We start from the raw sequence: 13,116 nt of genomic DNA on the forward strand, positions 1-13,116 counted from the left end.
GCCTGTCCTTGATGATGTTATTACTACTTTCAGCAGCTTATATGGGCTTCTGAATGAAGTGGAGAAGCACAAGTATTTCACCATTAAGCACTGACTCTGGGAACTGTTGAACTGCATGGTCTGAGTTGCATGGAAGAGTGGCACTTAACAATTAAAATCCCATTTATTTATATGTAAACATATGCAAGTGTTCTGCATTCAGGTTTGCTTTGAGATGGGGGGGGAACTAAATAACTGCTATCAAGGCGTTCTTAGGAGCCTGCTGATATGTCTTACAGTTCACTTTATATCAGAAACACTTTTTTGCATAGATCTCAACCAAGTAAAACTACCATGCACCATAGCTGTATCCTGGCACTTGTGCACTGAATCTAATGAATGCCTGCTGAAGAAATTGTTTAAGGAAACCTCATTTTCACTGCTTTTGGTGTATGTGGCATACAGGTATAGACACACCTGAGACATTTGAACTCTGCTCAATTTATTGTACATACCAATGTCTCTTTGATGAATTACTCTGAGGTGATTTTGAAATGGACCTTGAAATATGCCGTAAGTAATTAGTGCGTAACAAGTTGGAATAATTGATTATATCTGAGGCAAACCAAGAGATGTGAATAGTGATGTATGTGAATCACTGTTTGAATGTTTGCCATGGACAAATAAAACAAATTTCATACTCTAGGCACTTACATGCTGATGCACTTTTATTTCAGTTTGAGGTTATCCCACTTCTTGTATCTGCAGAGGCTCTGGCATTTGTAGTTGGAATAAAACTGCAGCTTAGTAGAATCCAATTGATCGACACACATAAATTAATGGGGAATTTTGATGTTGAGAGTTATCTTTCCCTGCAGATTTTAAGATCTGTATTTTGCTGCTTTATGATATGAAATTTTTGTTAGTGTAGAAACTCAGTGAGTTTCTGAGCCCACTGAAATTGGATTTTGGCATAACCTAGCATACACTCATTATGAGCTACAGTGGCTAAAATTAAAAGCAGGTTGACTCTGAGTAGAAGTTTTTCTTGTAGAATCAGGAAACCAGCAAGTTGTCCCGATTCCTGCATAAATGTAATGAACGAAACGCAGCTGCTTGCTGTGGTCTCATCTCATATGGACACTTAAAAAACAACCAAACAGGAAAAAAAAAAAAAGAGTTGTAAGTATGGGAAAGTTTGGGAAGTATAGCAGAAAAAAACAAGTCAAGTTCTGAAAGTTATGACAAAATCAAAGGTAATATAGACACAGGAAGTGCTCTGTTTGGGTTTTCAGTATGGAACCAGGGTTAGAAGAACACTGTAATAGATTTATTGAATGTAGTAGACTATTCTTAGCAAGACTAACTGATAGCAGATATTTAAGATTGGACCTAAAGTCTGCAGGAATAATTTGGCATCAGAGAGATATATGTAGTGATTTGGTTGCTTTTCCAATTCTTCAGGTGTGTATCATGTCAAAAGTTGAAAGTCTTTCAAAAAGGCATATTCCGACTGAGACAGAAGACTTGATGCAGACCTCTGAGTTTGTGGCCTATGTCAAGCATGAGATCCAACTGAGTAGTTACAGTAACATCCTTGCATTTAAATGCATTGATCTGGTCAAATCTGCGGTGGTTTTAATGCTTAGCTTTCAAGGATATTCTTCTTGCTCTCTCCGATTCCTAGCAGGGAACAGTCTCCTATGCTTAGCATATATGCGTGTTGTTGCAGCTCAGCATCCTGTTGAGGTGTGTACTTACTTCAACACAACTGAGCTGTAGCTACAGGCAACATTAAAAGTCAGTATTGCTACTGCCCAGATTACTCTGAACATTAGTTTTGTTGAAAAAGCTGTATTCTGATATCTGTCTGGTGTTTTTGCCTTTTTTTTTTTTTTTTTTTTTGGTTAAGAACTTGACCTTGGTAAAATAATAGAAATGTAAAACATCTTGAAATATTATTTTAGGATATGTGATGTGTCTGAACTTGTGCTTTACTTTAGCTAATTCACTCTGATTTGTATCAACATAGTGGAAGAAGGTAGTAAAATTTGCATAGGATTTGCACTATCAGATACACTAGTTTGTTTAGGGGTTTAGCAGAATCATAATTTGGCACTTCAATAACTTTTTATTTGTTCTTCCATTAAGACAGTAATGAATCTGTATTTTAGTGAAGCAGTTGACTTCTACCAACCACCCTCCTCTTCTTTCTCTTTTAGATGGGTGGCTTATGAGAATCCTGAGTTTACAGGGGAGCAGTATATACTGGCTAAAGGGCTGTATCCCAGCATTGAGGCATGGGGGGCAAAGAATTGCAAAATATCTTCAGTTCAACCCATTGTTATGGTAAGGATCTAATTTTCTACTTGTTTTGCAAGTCTCTCTGAAGTATTTGGAACTCTACTTTTTCTGTCAAATTCAGTTTATTTACATTATTTAAATGATAATTAATAGTAAATTTTCTGTGTTATTTTATCACTGTTGAAAATATCTTTTCCCTTCTTTCCCTCAAAACTTTTGCAGGATATTGTTGGAAGCGAAAGGGGTAAAGTGAAGGTAAGATACTTCTCTAAGCACATGAAACATACTGCATGGTGTCTGTAACATGTGAATAAAGAAGTGGCTGTTTGTCCAGGGGAAGACCCAGGTATTTGCATAGATGGCTGACTAGTCAGAGAGTGAAGACTGCAGGTGGAGGAAGGCTTCTTTCCAGACCTCTTGAGTGAGGCATGTTAAGACCCAAGGAAGGTGGGATTTGATACACAATTGCCATCAGAACTTTCTCAGGGCAATGGCAATGTATTGGTTCAACAAGTGAGGTAATTTGGGGTATCAGTGATTGCTTTATAGAGCTGGAGTCAGCAGCCCTCTATGCAGAGGTGCAGGACCTGGAGTCTGTTGCTGAGGGCTGTACAACAGAGATGTTGTTTTGGTGAGAACACTACAGGATAGATGTTGTTGTTCTTGGTACTGCTGACTTCTTTCCTTTTGAACCTATTTCTTTGGTTAAGAGTTTTGCTAGTGGTGGTTGCACTTGAAGGGAGTTGTTCACTCACAAGTACTGCTGAGTTGTTCTTAAAAGTTAATGCCATTTTTGTCAATAGCACAAGGGAAGGAAGTGGCAGGGAGAACTTGTCTGTTCAGTGAGTTAGTATATTTCTACATTGGATTGTCTCCTTTGTGCAAGTACTAATAATGTAGTTTTGACAGTGAGGCTAATGGGCAGTTTTTTTCATCCTTCTTAATTTCTGAACCTTTTTAGGTTTTCAGGTTTGTCTCTGTACAAAGTTATTGTTATTTTTATTTTCATTTCAAAGTACTGAGTATATCGTAGCCCTGAAAACTAAGGAGACAATTTTTAGCTGTCCTGGTTTGCTACTCCTGATTAGCAACACACTTCACTAGAATCTCCTTCATAGGGATAATGCATAAACTATGGGGAATAAAAAATCTCAAGGCTGCTTATTTTCAGCTGTGTGAATGAAAAATTATTTGCATCTTCACATTATGTGCCTACTAAGACCCTATCCTAAGGATGACCTTATTCTAATGAAACAAAGAAATAGTGGCTTGCAGCCAACAGACTGCATCCATCATCAGCGTGTTCCTCTTTGGAGAATGCTGTACCTGCCCACACTCCTATCTCTATTAAGAGTGAATAAAGCTAGTAGGCATTGTAATGTGAATGACTTCTGTGTGATCACATCTAATTATCCTCTAGCCAAATTAGCAAGTTCGCTGCTTACATTTTTTTTTTTTTTTAATAAGGGCAAAACACTCTAGGGGATATATCCTCTCTTATCCTTGGAGCAGGGAAAGAACCAGTATGAGACTGTCTGTAGCTGTAACAGGTTCATAAAGCCCATCTAGCCTGGGTATTGGCATATTGTCTGAGTCCTTTGCAAGGATTATATACCAGTAGTGTTCTGAGAGGCAGAAAGTTTTCATTTACTGGGAACGGTATGCGTTTTGGAGATTAAGCAGATTGATAATATAAAAGAACTTTTTTTTATGGCCTTTTAATAAATGTGTGCCTATTCTGGCCACTCTGTGGGAATTTAAACATCTTAACCAGCAGATAGACCAAGAAGCTATACTTGTTAGTGTTGTTGTCTTTGAATGTCAGTAAGTGATTTACAGCCAGAATTATTTTCTGGAGTTGTTACCTTGCTCTCTGTAGCAAGGATTGTAACACTGAAGAGGTGACAAACATAGGTAACCAAGGAATTCTGCATATTATGTTTTTATGTAGTTATAGAATTAATGGTAGAGATGTAACTAAAGGTAGAAGAATGAATTTCCTTAAATATGTTTATAACTTTTTAAAGGTCCAGTTATTTTCAGAGCCTGAATTCAAGGGTAACTGCCAAATATTTGAAAAAAACACAAGATGTATTGACTCATTTGCTGTGAAGTCTTCAAAAATTTTAGATGGCAGGTAAGTTATACTGAATGAATACTGCAAAATCACTAAAATGGTAGAAGATTTAGAAAAGCAACCAGCTTTCTCACACATGTAGTGGTTTCATATTTGGGGCTTACAGAGAACAATGCTTTGCCGTTTGCACATCAATCTTTCAGGACAAAACATTGTAAATAATGCAGCTGCATTTTACTGGCACAGATGTCTCAAGAGCAAACTACTTCTGCTCCTTTCTACAGCTGCATAGTATATGACCAGGAGGAATTTGCTGGTAACCAGTATGTGTTGGAAGAAGGGATCTATCCTGATCTGACAGCAATGGGTTGTTCACCCCAAGCAGTTCTAAAATCTTTACGGATCATAAATATTGTAAGTAAAACCTATTCAAAATATTGTAAAGATAAGGACAGTGATGACTCCCCATTTTTTGCAACAGTAAAAATTCTATGGCACACATACAACAGAGGGAGGGTTTGGGGGCAGTGGTGGGGGGGGTGTTGGTTTATTTCTTTTGGTTTGGGTTTTTTATGTGCAGTAGCAGTCAAACGTCCTAGATGCAGTTAGCCAGGTTTTCTTGACCTCTGTGCTGTTTTTGCAAAGGAGAAGACATTACAGAAGCAACTGTCTGGGATGCCTGTCCTTAATACAGCTTATAAAAGAACTTCTGTAAAGGGTCAAATCTATTTTCTGGTAGGAGAGACTACTTAGGATGGATTGTGAAGGTGGTAGGATGGTGTGAAGAAATATCTGTACCATGGACCTCGATGCATATTTAAAAGCAGGCCTAATTAAGCAACTTTGCATGAAATGCATGTAATTATAACACACTGTTGTTATCATCAGGACATTGGAATTTGAGTTAATCACAAAATAATGCACCCTTCTAGATAAGGTAAAGCAACACCCCATAATATTTGGCAAAATCAGGCAGCGTTGTTATGTGTGCTGGATACAAACATTTACATTTACATATTTTGTAACTCATCAGTGGCCAGGAATGAGTTTCTCAAGCTTATTACCAATCATTATGATGGATCACTTATGGAATCTGCAAGTATCTTTTAAGATCAAACTCATTACTACTAAAATGTGGTCAAGATTCCAGGGACTTACAGCAACATGAGGAGATGGTATTCATTTTAAAAAAGGAGTTAATTATTGAATCTCTTCTTTGAATTTGGCAACTTTATTGCACTCCACTGTAATTTTGGTAACCTGTCAGTGGTGTAGAAGTTGATGAAGGAGAGCAGAAATGTGTCTGCTCTTCATGGCTCTGGAGAATTTTGATGTACTTTGTAAACAAACAACTACAGCAAGTATGTCTGCCTTCTGAACTTTTTGGCTGTCTAGTAGGCAGATCCTGTTAAAAACAATAGAATTGTTTCTAGCCAAGCTTGGTGGGTGATTGCCATGAATTAAATACATTTCAATAGTTCCTGGCTTTAAAATGCTTATTTCATTTCAGTAGTTCCTGGGTTTTAAATGCTCGTTTCAAGCTGGAAGGATCAGCTTACTTCTAAAAGATTTGCTATTTGTGACAGAGACTGTGTTAAAACAAAAATGCCCGTTGTGTGCTTAAGTTCTTTACACTTGTGAAACTTGTACTAGCCCTACATTCTATCACACTTCAGACAGTAGCACAGAGCTGCATCTGTCTGCAAATCATGTGCTGCTGCTTCCTTCTTCAGAGGCTCCCTTGCTGCACAGAAGAGGATAATTGGTTACATTGCTCATTGGTTTATTAGCAAACCAGAATAGAAAGAATGATCATTCCTATCTAACTACTTATATTGTTTGTTTTTCATGATTTTACAAAAGCTTGAGCCTTATTTTAGCTCCTGGTTTCACCTGTCAGGCATATTTTGGGAATGTATTTTGGCAGTGCCAATCTTAATTCCTCCCTACTATCTGCCATTTCTATAACTTTCCTCAGGATTTTTCATGACATTTCTATACAAGAAGCACCTTTGCTATTTTAATGTCATGTTACTGTATTTATCTAGTTAAACACCCCTCTGAAAGGATCATTTTTTAAGGGACCATAAAAAAAGGAAATTCAAGGGATATTTTATACATTTGTAAGAAAGCTAAAAAGGCTTTATTTAAAAAAGGAACTTACGAAGCTATATTAAGGAATGTTTATAAGCTCAAAGGTTTTGGGGGGTTAGATTCCACTATATCTTAGTTATGCTTGCTTTGCATGCTCCACATGGTTGTGCTGTAGATCGAAAATAGCATTTTTCCTTCTTGAATTTGAGGCATGTTCTTCTTCTTGAGCATACTATAAAAAACAGCTGTGAATGTGGTTTATGCTTGAACAGTCATCTGCAATGAGTAACCCTGTGGAATAACTAAATGTAGATCTGCAGGAACACCAGCTTGGTACAGTGCAGTACACAGGAAGAACTGACAGCGAACTCATGAGCTGACCTTACACTTGTCACTGTTTTATATAACAGTGTCACTGCTGAATTAAGAAAAAATGCCCAGTGTAAGGTGCAACAGAAAACTGGAGGATTTCCTTTGCTGTTGTTTTCTTTGCAAGAAGATTATTTCTAAAGCCTTACATGAGGCTGAAAGGCTGTTGTCTGAGAAGTTGCATGTCTCAAAGGGCAGGTGCCAGCCTGCAAAAGGGCTTAGAGTTCAGAGGCACTGGGACGTCATCACAGTGTGAGGGCTGCTGTTGGGCTCTTTACCCGTGGTGGTGCATAGCAATCTAACTGGTGTTGCCTTTCATGGTGGGGCTGAGCATACTCTGATTTTGGAGTAAAGTGAAAAGGCCTCTCCTGGCATTTTCCACAGCCTAGCAGCAAGTGTGCCATCAGGAAGCACAGCTCAGCTGCTCTGTGATAAGTTGGACTGCTGCGCAGGTAATGGTGATGGTCATCCAACGCCGTCATCTGAGCCCTTAAACATCTAAAGGAAGATTAAAGAGGAATTCAAGCACTGTCTAGAAATGGGTAGATGGGAGGTCTTGCCTAATAAATTCACATGTAAGCATGCATAGATGAGCTGCCATGCATGCATGGAGCCAGCTCTGCCTTGGAGGGCCTGTTTCCATGCCTGAGGCTGGCTGGGAGTCTGTCGAGACTTTGCGTCATGTCAGGCGCTCCCAATCCAGTTGATGAGTGCGCTGAGCACATGCCAGAAGGAAGGAGCTGTTCTGGCTGTGGCGTTGGTGTTATGCAGTCGTTGGCTGGAAGATTTGTGGGAATGGGAGTGGCAGTGTCATTTCTGTCTATGAGTGTACACGGTAACACCGAGACACTCAGGCTTAATTGAACCTAACTCAGGGAATTTCAAATCCTACCTCCCAGCTTCCACAGGAAGGCCTTCATTATGACAGGTTATTTTCAGTCCACTACAGATAACTTGCCCCACAGAAAAGAGTTCGAAGTCCCTTTTGCATAAGACATTCAAATTGGATTCAGTGTTGCAGAGAGCTTCATATGGGCAGAATCCCTCTGACACGAGAAGCATTTTGACAGAGAAGGAGAAGAATCATCTCCCCACAGCAATTTGGAGGATTCAAATGTTACAGTTTTCACTTGTGGTGAATTTTTACCTCAGTAGTATGAACCTTGAATCTTTTGTCTAGTCAGAGATTGAAGTTGCAGTAACCTACTGTAAAAGTTAAAAATTAATGCAGTAAGTGATAAGCAGTGCTGACAAGGCTGTCATCATTTTAGCTGTAGAAATCAATATTATCTTGCTGTCTGTTCAGCACTTTGTATGAAAACTCCCACGAGTGGGGGTTAGTGCAATGGAAGAGAGATATGGCATTGTTTAAAATGTTTTTAAAAACATACTTAAGGTATTGTGCAAGAACCAGCCACAGAGGTCTTTGCCCGAAGATGAGGAAGCTTTATGTTCCATGCAAGTAGATCCCTTGTGTATTTTGTATAAGGGTTTTTTATGACTTTTCAAGTTTAATTAGAGAGTTAAAGAGCAGAAACATTCAGGGTTTTTGATCTTAAACAATCAAAAAGAAACTTCTGAAGGGGTTTGTGGAGTGCTGATCTTCACAGTCACCATCTGGAATTCCAACATCCTATAAAAGCACTTATCTTCCTTTTGCAGGAGCTGTCAGAGCCCTGCATAGCTCTTTTCGAAAAGATGGGTTTCCAAGGAAAGAAAATCGAGTTCAATACAGAAATCTTAAATCTTCAGTTCCTGGGATACAATCCTCGAATAGCTTCAGTTCAAGTCCTTGGTGGCATGTAAGTTTAAAATCACCTTTTGATTATTTAGAATGAAGTACTTACTCAACTTTACAGGTGTAATGGAACCACAGAATGTCAAATGAGAATATCATAATTTGTGTAGTGCATTAATGCCATTTTGTCTTACAGAATATTTTTATATCCTGTCTCAAAGATATGTTATCACTGACTCTGTCCTTTGCTAGGAGTTGAAAGGAATTTGAGTAAAGCTCTCATAAGTTCAAAATTATTTTTAATAAGTCTTCATGGTCATCCTTTAACCTCTGCTATGGACACAAAGGTACAATCAGACCATGATCTCACCTCTTTTGGTGTTAGCAGTAATAGTCCCTTTTACTTCAGGAACTGGATGAGAATCTAGCAGTTAGATTTGGCAGCTGTTTTTAGGCAGTTGTGTTCTCTAAATGTACCCTTGAAGTTCATGTAAAAAATAATCTGTCATGAAGTTTAAAAGCTGTTTGGAAGCATTTTTAAAACTACTGCCCTATATTCTAGGATTCCAGCAGATCTGTTAAATTCTCTTTTTGGTTTTTTCCTTATTGTTAACCTCTGCTTCTAAGATACTTGCCCCCAGTTTTGGTGGTTTTTGTAGTTTGGGGTTTTTTGGGTTTTAATGATAGACCCATGTTACTATTGCTTTGCATTTAAATGTGTTCTCTTGAAGAGGTAAATTTCCAAAGTGTGTGCTAGAGAGATGCTATTGGGTAGCTTAAGGCTGCCCTCAAGTGGATAGCTAATAAGTGAATCTGTAGAGCAAATAATTTTCCCCATCAGGATAAGCTGGTCAAAGAGTTTCCTTAGCACATTGAACTGAACTTTGAAAAAAAAAAGATTGTAAGAAAAGGTACATGTTTGTATTCTGAAGCCTCCCAAGGTTTCTGTATCTTTCACCATAACCACAATATAGTTGATTCTCACTTTCCATAACATGAAGTGAAACATAAAGTTACTTCTTGGTAAATACCATTATTCCAGGTAATGGAATTGTGAATTGTGCGTGTTTCCTATATATGTGGGTTTGTTTTGGTTTTTTTGGTGGCTCACTGGAAACATAGAATATGATATGAAAATTCTGATTTCATTATAGCAGTGTCAGCTGCTGAAATGTGTCAAAATACAGGGTTTACAGTTTTCTTGCCCCTGCAGCCTCCGTTGTTGAAGACAATTTCATCTTCTCTTCCTTTGCTAAGAGACCTCCATTTATAATTCTCTTAGTTTCATACCTGGGGATAGATGTGTATTAGGCAGTAAAAAAGCACCAAAATTAAAGTGAGTTTGCCTCTCGGCGGAGACGTCTGGTGAGAAATCAGTCAGAGGAAGGAGGTAACCTGAAAATGAGGATATTGAGTGTTCATGTACTCAAATCCCCATGGGCTGCCAGAGAGACCCAGCACATCACTGTGAGAAAACTCTAGAAATTGCACTGTATGGCAACCTATTTTATTCACTGGCTGTGTAAATAATGGAGAATCAGACATTGGGTTCTGACAGATTGCACTCTATGTGTGATTTTAAGTATAGTTGGATGCGTGTTAGGAAATGCTAAACTAATTTTTTTCTATGTGCACTCTTGCTCTACCTCTTGCCCACCCCCACTGCAGGTATTTGGAAAGAAGAGAGATGTTATGAAATAACATCTCTATCAAAATACCCAAGAGAACTTTACCCTGTTGCAGTTTCCAGTATTTGCTTGTTCCAGGCAGCATCCATAGTAGTTCTTTCTCATGTGAACCAGGCCTGCCCAAATTCAGATACACAGACCAGTTGGTTCTGCACCTGCAGCAATGTAGCATTTATAGCATATAGATCTATGCTCCTTGAGGAGTCACAGTGCCTCCTGAAAAAAAATAGTATTTAAAAGTTGGGTTCTCCCAAGAAAATGCTTTGATCCATTCAGCTTGTAATCTTTAAATAATAGGACTCTAAAATTTGAACCCATCTCAGTGTGGCTGACCTAAATCAGGATGTTATTTTATTTTTTAAGGCCTGTTACAAAGAAGGTAATTGGCTTTCCAAAGCTAAACACTACTACGTTGTGGGACAGATCTCTGTTAAACACGTTTATTGATTCCCAAGCAGAATTTGGCAGTTAAAACATTGTCTTATTTTTTTCTCCTAATAGATGGATAATTTATGAACACAGTAATTACAGGGGACGTCAGATGTTATTAACACCAAATGAAATTGCAAATTGGTATAAAGCCAGTGGCCTTTGTCAGATAGGTTCTCTGAGACCTTTACTGCAGGTGAGTGGTCTTTGACATGAGCTCATCAAGTACTAATTTTTATCCTGTCATGGGGTTGGGGAGATACTATGCAGTTCAAAGCAACATTACAGCCTTGTCACAGGCACGTGACAAACTTTAGCATGGACAATTGTGTAAAGAAATCCAGAGTTTTGTGTATAATAAAAGGTGTTTGAATATGCTACATGGCTTTGCAGTTACAGGGCTTAAACTGTTAATTAAATATCCTTTAAACCAAAGTACATAAGACAGCATATAAGGATTAATTAAGGATTAATAAATAATGGCTATTATAACTACAATATAGAAAAGATTTTAAGTTGTTTCATAACTAGTACCCAGACTGGTTGCTGGAATATTGTCTGTACTATCTGCATTATTTATGGAACAAGAAAATTGTTAAAAAAAGAAAAAAGATACTTCAGTTAGTAGTGATTTTATGTTGATTTAAGAGGAAAAGTCCCTCCCTGCTTATTAATTGGCAGAATAATTTGCAAATCTAATGCAAAATTTATTTTTGTCATGCACTTTTTATTTTGTTCTCCAAATAAAGACCATATGATCTTGCCCAATGGTGCAGCAGTCCTGGGAGCTTTGAGGTTCTTGCTGAGCTGTATTTCATTGGAGAAACAACTTTTTCTAATTCATAGGTTACTTGTACCTGTAACCAACTTCATTTGCTTGCTGTCATAGCTTTGTCTTTGTATAGCCTTAAGCAGAATTAGGAATAATGCATTTTGACTGCTCTGCTGAGAGCTTGTCTGAACAGAAGTGTTCATGTGGAATAGGCCACACAAGTGCATCCTTAATGAAAGCTAAGAGCAGATATGGAATGGAATTAGCAGAGAGAAGTTAGTTCTGCTCTGAATTAAAGATTATTTAGCTTTCTGGTGCATCCTGATTTTGGTGCACAGGAAAGCCTAAAACTCTCCATGCAGAGTGGCGAGTTCTCACAGCTTGTCTCGTGCAGATGTTTATGGGATTCTGAATTAAGTTCTCAAATAAAAAAGTTAAGCTTTCAGAAAGAGGGAGGTTTGGGGTTCAGCACTGACAGTAACTGCTCTGAAGATAACTCAGAGAAGGATATGTTCTCTGCTGAGATTGTGGTTAAAGAGTTCTTTTGTTTTGTGCAGAAACGTGTGTACTTCAGGCTTCGAAACAAGGAAACAGGAAAATTCATGTCAGCTGATGGCAACTTAGATAATCTGAATCTTCTTAGAATACAGGTTGCAGAAGATACAGACTCAGATGATCAAATCTGGGTTTATCAGGATGGATTCATAAAGTGTCGGGTAAGGTTTGAGTTGAATGTGCATTTTCTCTTTTTCTCTCCAGCAGTAGAGCTTTATGAATTTAATTCCTACTGCAGCATCTTCATTTATTTTACAGACTTAATCTGTTTCAAGTATAATGTAATCTTTCTGTAGGGATTTGGTTTTTTGGGTATTGTTTTGTTCTGTTTTAATCAAGTCTGCCTTTTTCAGATGATACAAATTAGTTGTAATACTTTTTGACATAATTGAAATTTAGAGAAAGTATTGCAAAAGTATCAAAGCAGGGGAGACCCTTCCTGATAATATTTTGAACTATGCATACCTTGCAGTAAGACAGTTAGTGTAATGTAGGTTGGTATTTGTACTGGTTTAGGGCAAATTTGGGAGGAATTTTAAAATACAAATATCATATATCACCCTAGGACAATATCCTCTTCTGCATTTAGGCAAGCTTAAAGATAAAATCCCACTCTTTTGAGCCAATTAGGGGTGGGATTTTTGTGTTTTGTGTGGTTTTTTTGTTTGTTTGTTTTGTTATTTTGTTTTTGTTTTCTGGTTATCCCTGTATTTGTCAAATCCATACTTTTTTCTTTCTTCTGTACAAGTTTCCAAATGAAGCCCTACTTTTCTCACAGTCCATAAAACTAATCATGTGCAAATAAATTGTCATTGAGGTGAGCAGAGGTATGCACAGTTCATATAATGATTAAGCATGAACAGTCTTAGGTAGGGATGCCAGCCAAGAGAAAATTAAGTTACTTTAATACTGTTAAACAGCTTGACTGCAAAGAATCATGTGAACTTTTTCTATAGGACTGTGTAACTTCAAAGGAGCCATTTATAACTATGTCATCTATGCTGGAGGGAAGAATCTTACTGTTAATAAGCTAAGGCATTGTTCGGACATGTTTACAGGACACATGCAGTTGTAAAAGGGATTTATGCAGACAGCAAAATGATGCAAAGTA

At 37.8% G+C, this 13,116-nt stretch overlaps 1 protein-coding gene across 3 annotated transcripts in view; it reads left to right on the forward strand.

Moving 5' to 3' along the window:
• Nucleotides 1–13,116, forward strand: part of CRYBG1 (crystallin beta-gamma domain containing 1) — a 95,189-nt gene that overhangs the window by 75,790 nt on the left and 6,283 nt on the right. For all 3 annotated transcript variants that reach the window (XM_041715106.2, XM_072926744.1, XM_030269355.4), the window contains 7 exons: nucleotides 2,202–2,328; nucleotides 2,506–2,538; nucleotides 4,311–4,420; nucleotides 4,645–4,774; nucleotides 8,486–8,625; nucleotides 10,751–10,874; nucleotides 12,008–12,166. In XM_041715106.2, the coding sequence (XP_041571040.2) occupies nucleotides 2,202–2,328; nucleotides 2,506–2,538; nucleotides 4,311–4,420; nucleotides 4,645–4,774; nucleotides 8,486–8,625; nucleotides 10,751–10,874; nucleotides 12,008–12,166 (823 nt within the window). The remainder of the gene's footprint in view (nucleotides 1–2,201; nucleotides 2,329–2,505; nucleotides 2,539–4,310; nucleotides 4,421–4,644; nucleotides 4,775–8,485; nucleotides 8,626–10,750; nucleotides 10,875–12,007; nucleotides 12,167–13,116) is intronic.

Source organism: Taeniopygia guttata, chromosome 3 (assembly GCF_048771995.1).
Source record: "Taeniopygia guttata chromosome 3, bTaeGut7.mat, whole genome shotgun sequence".
NCBI classification, from domain to species: Eukaryota; Metazoa; Chordata; class Aves; order Passeriformes; family Estrildidae; genus Taeniopygia; species Taeniopygia guttata.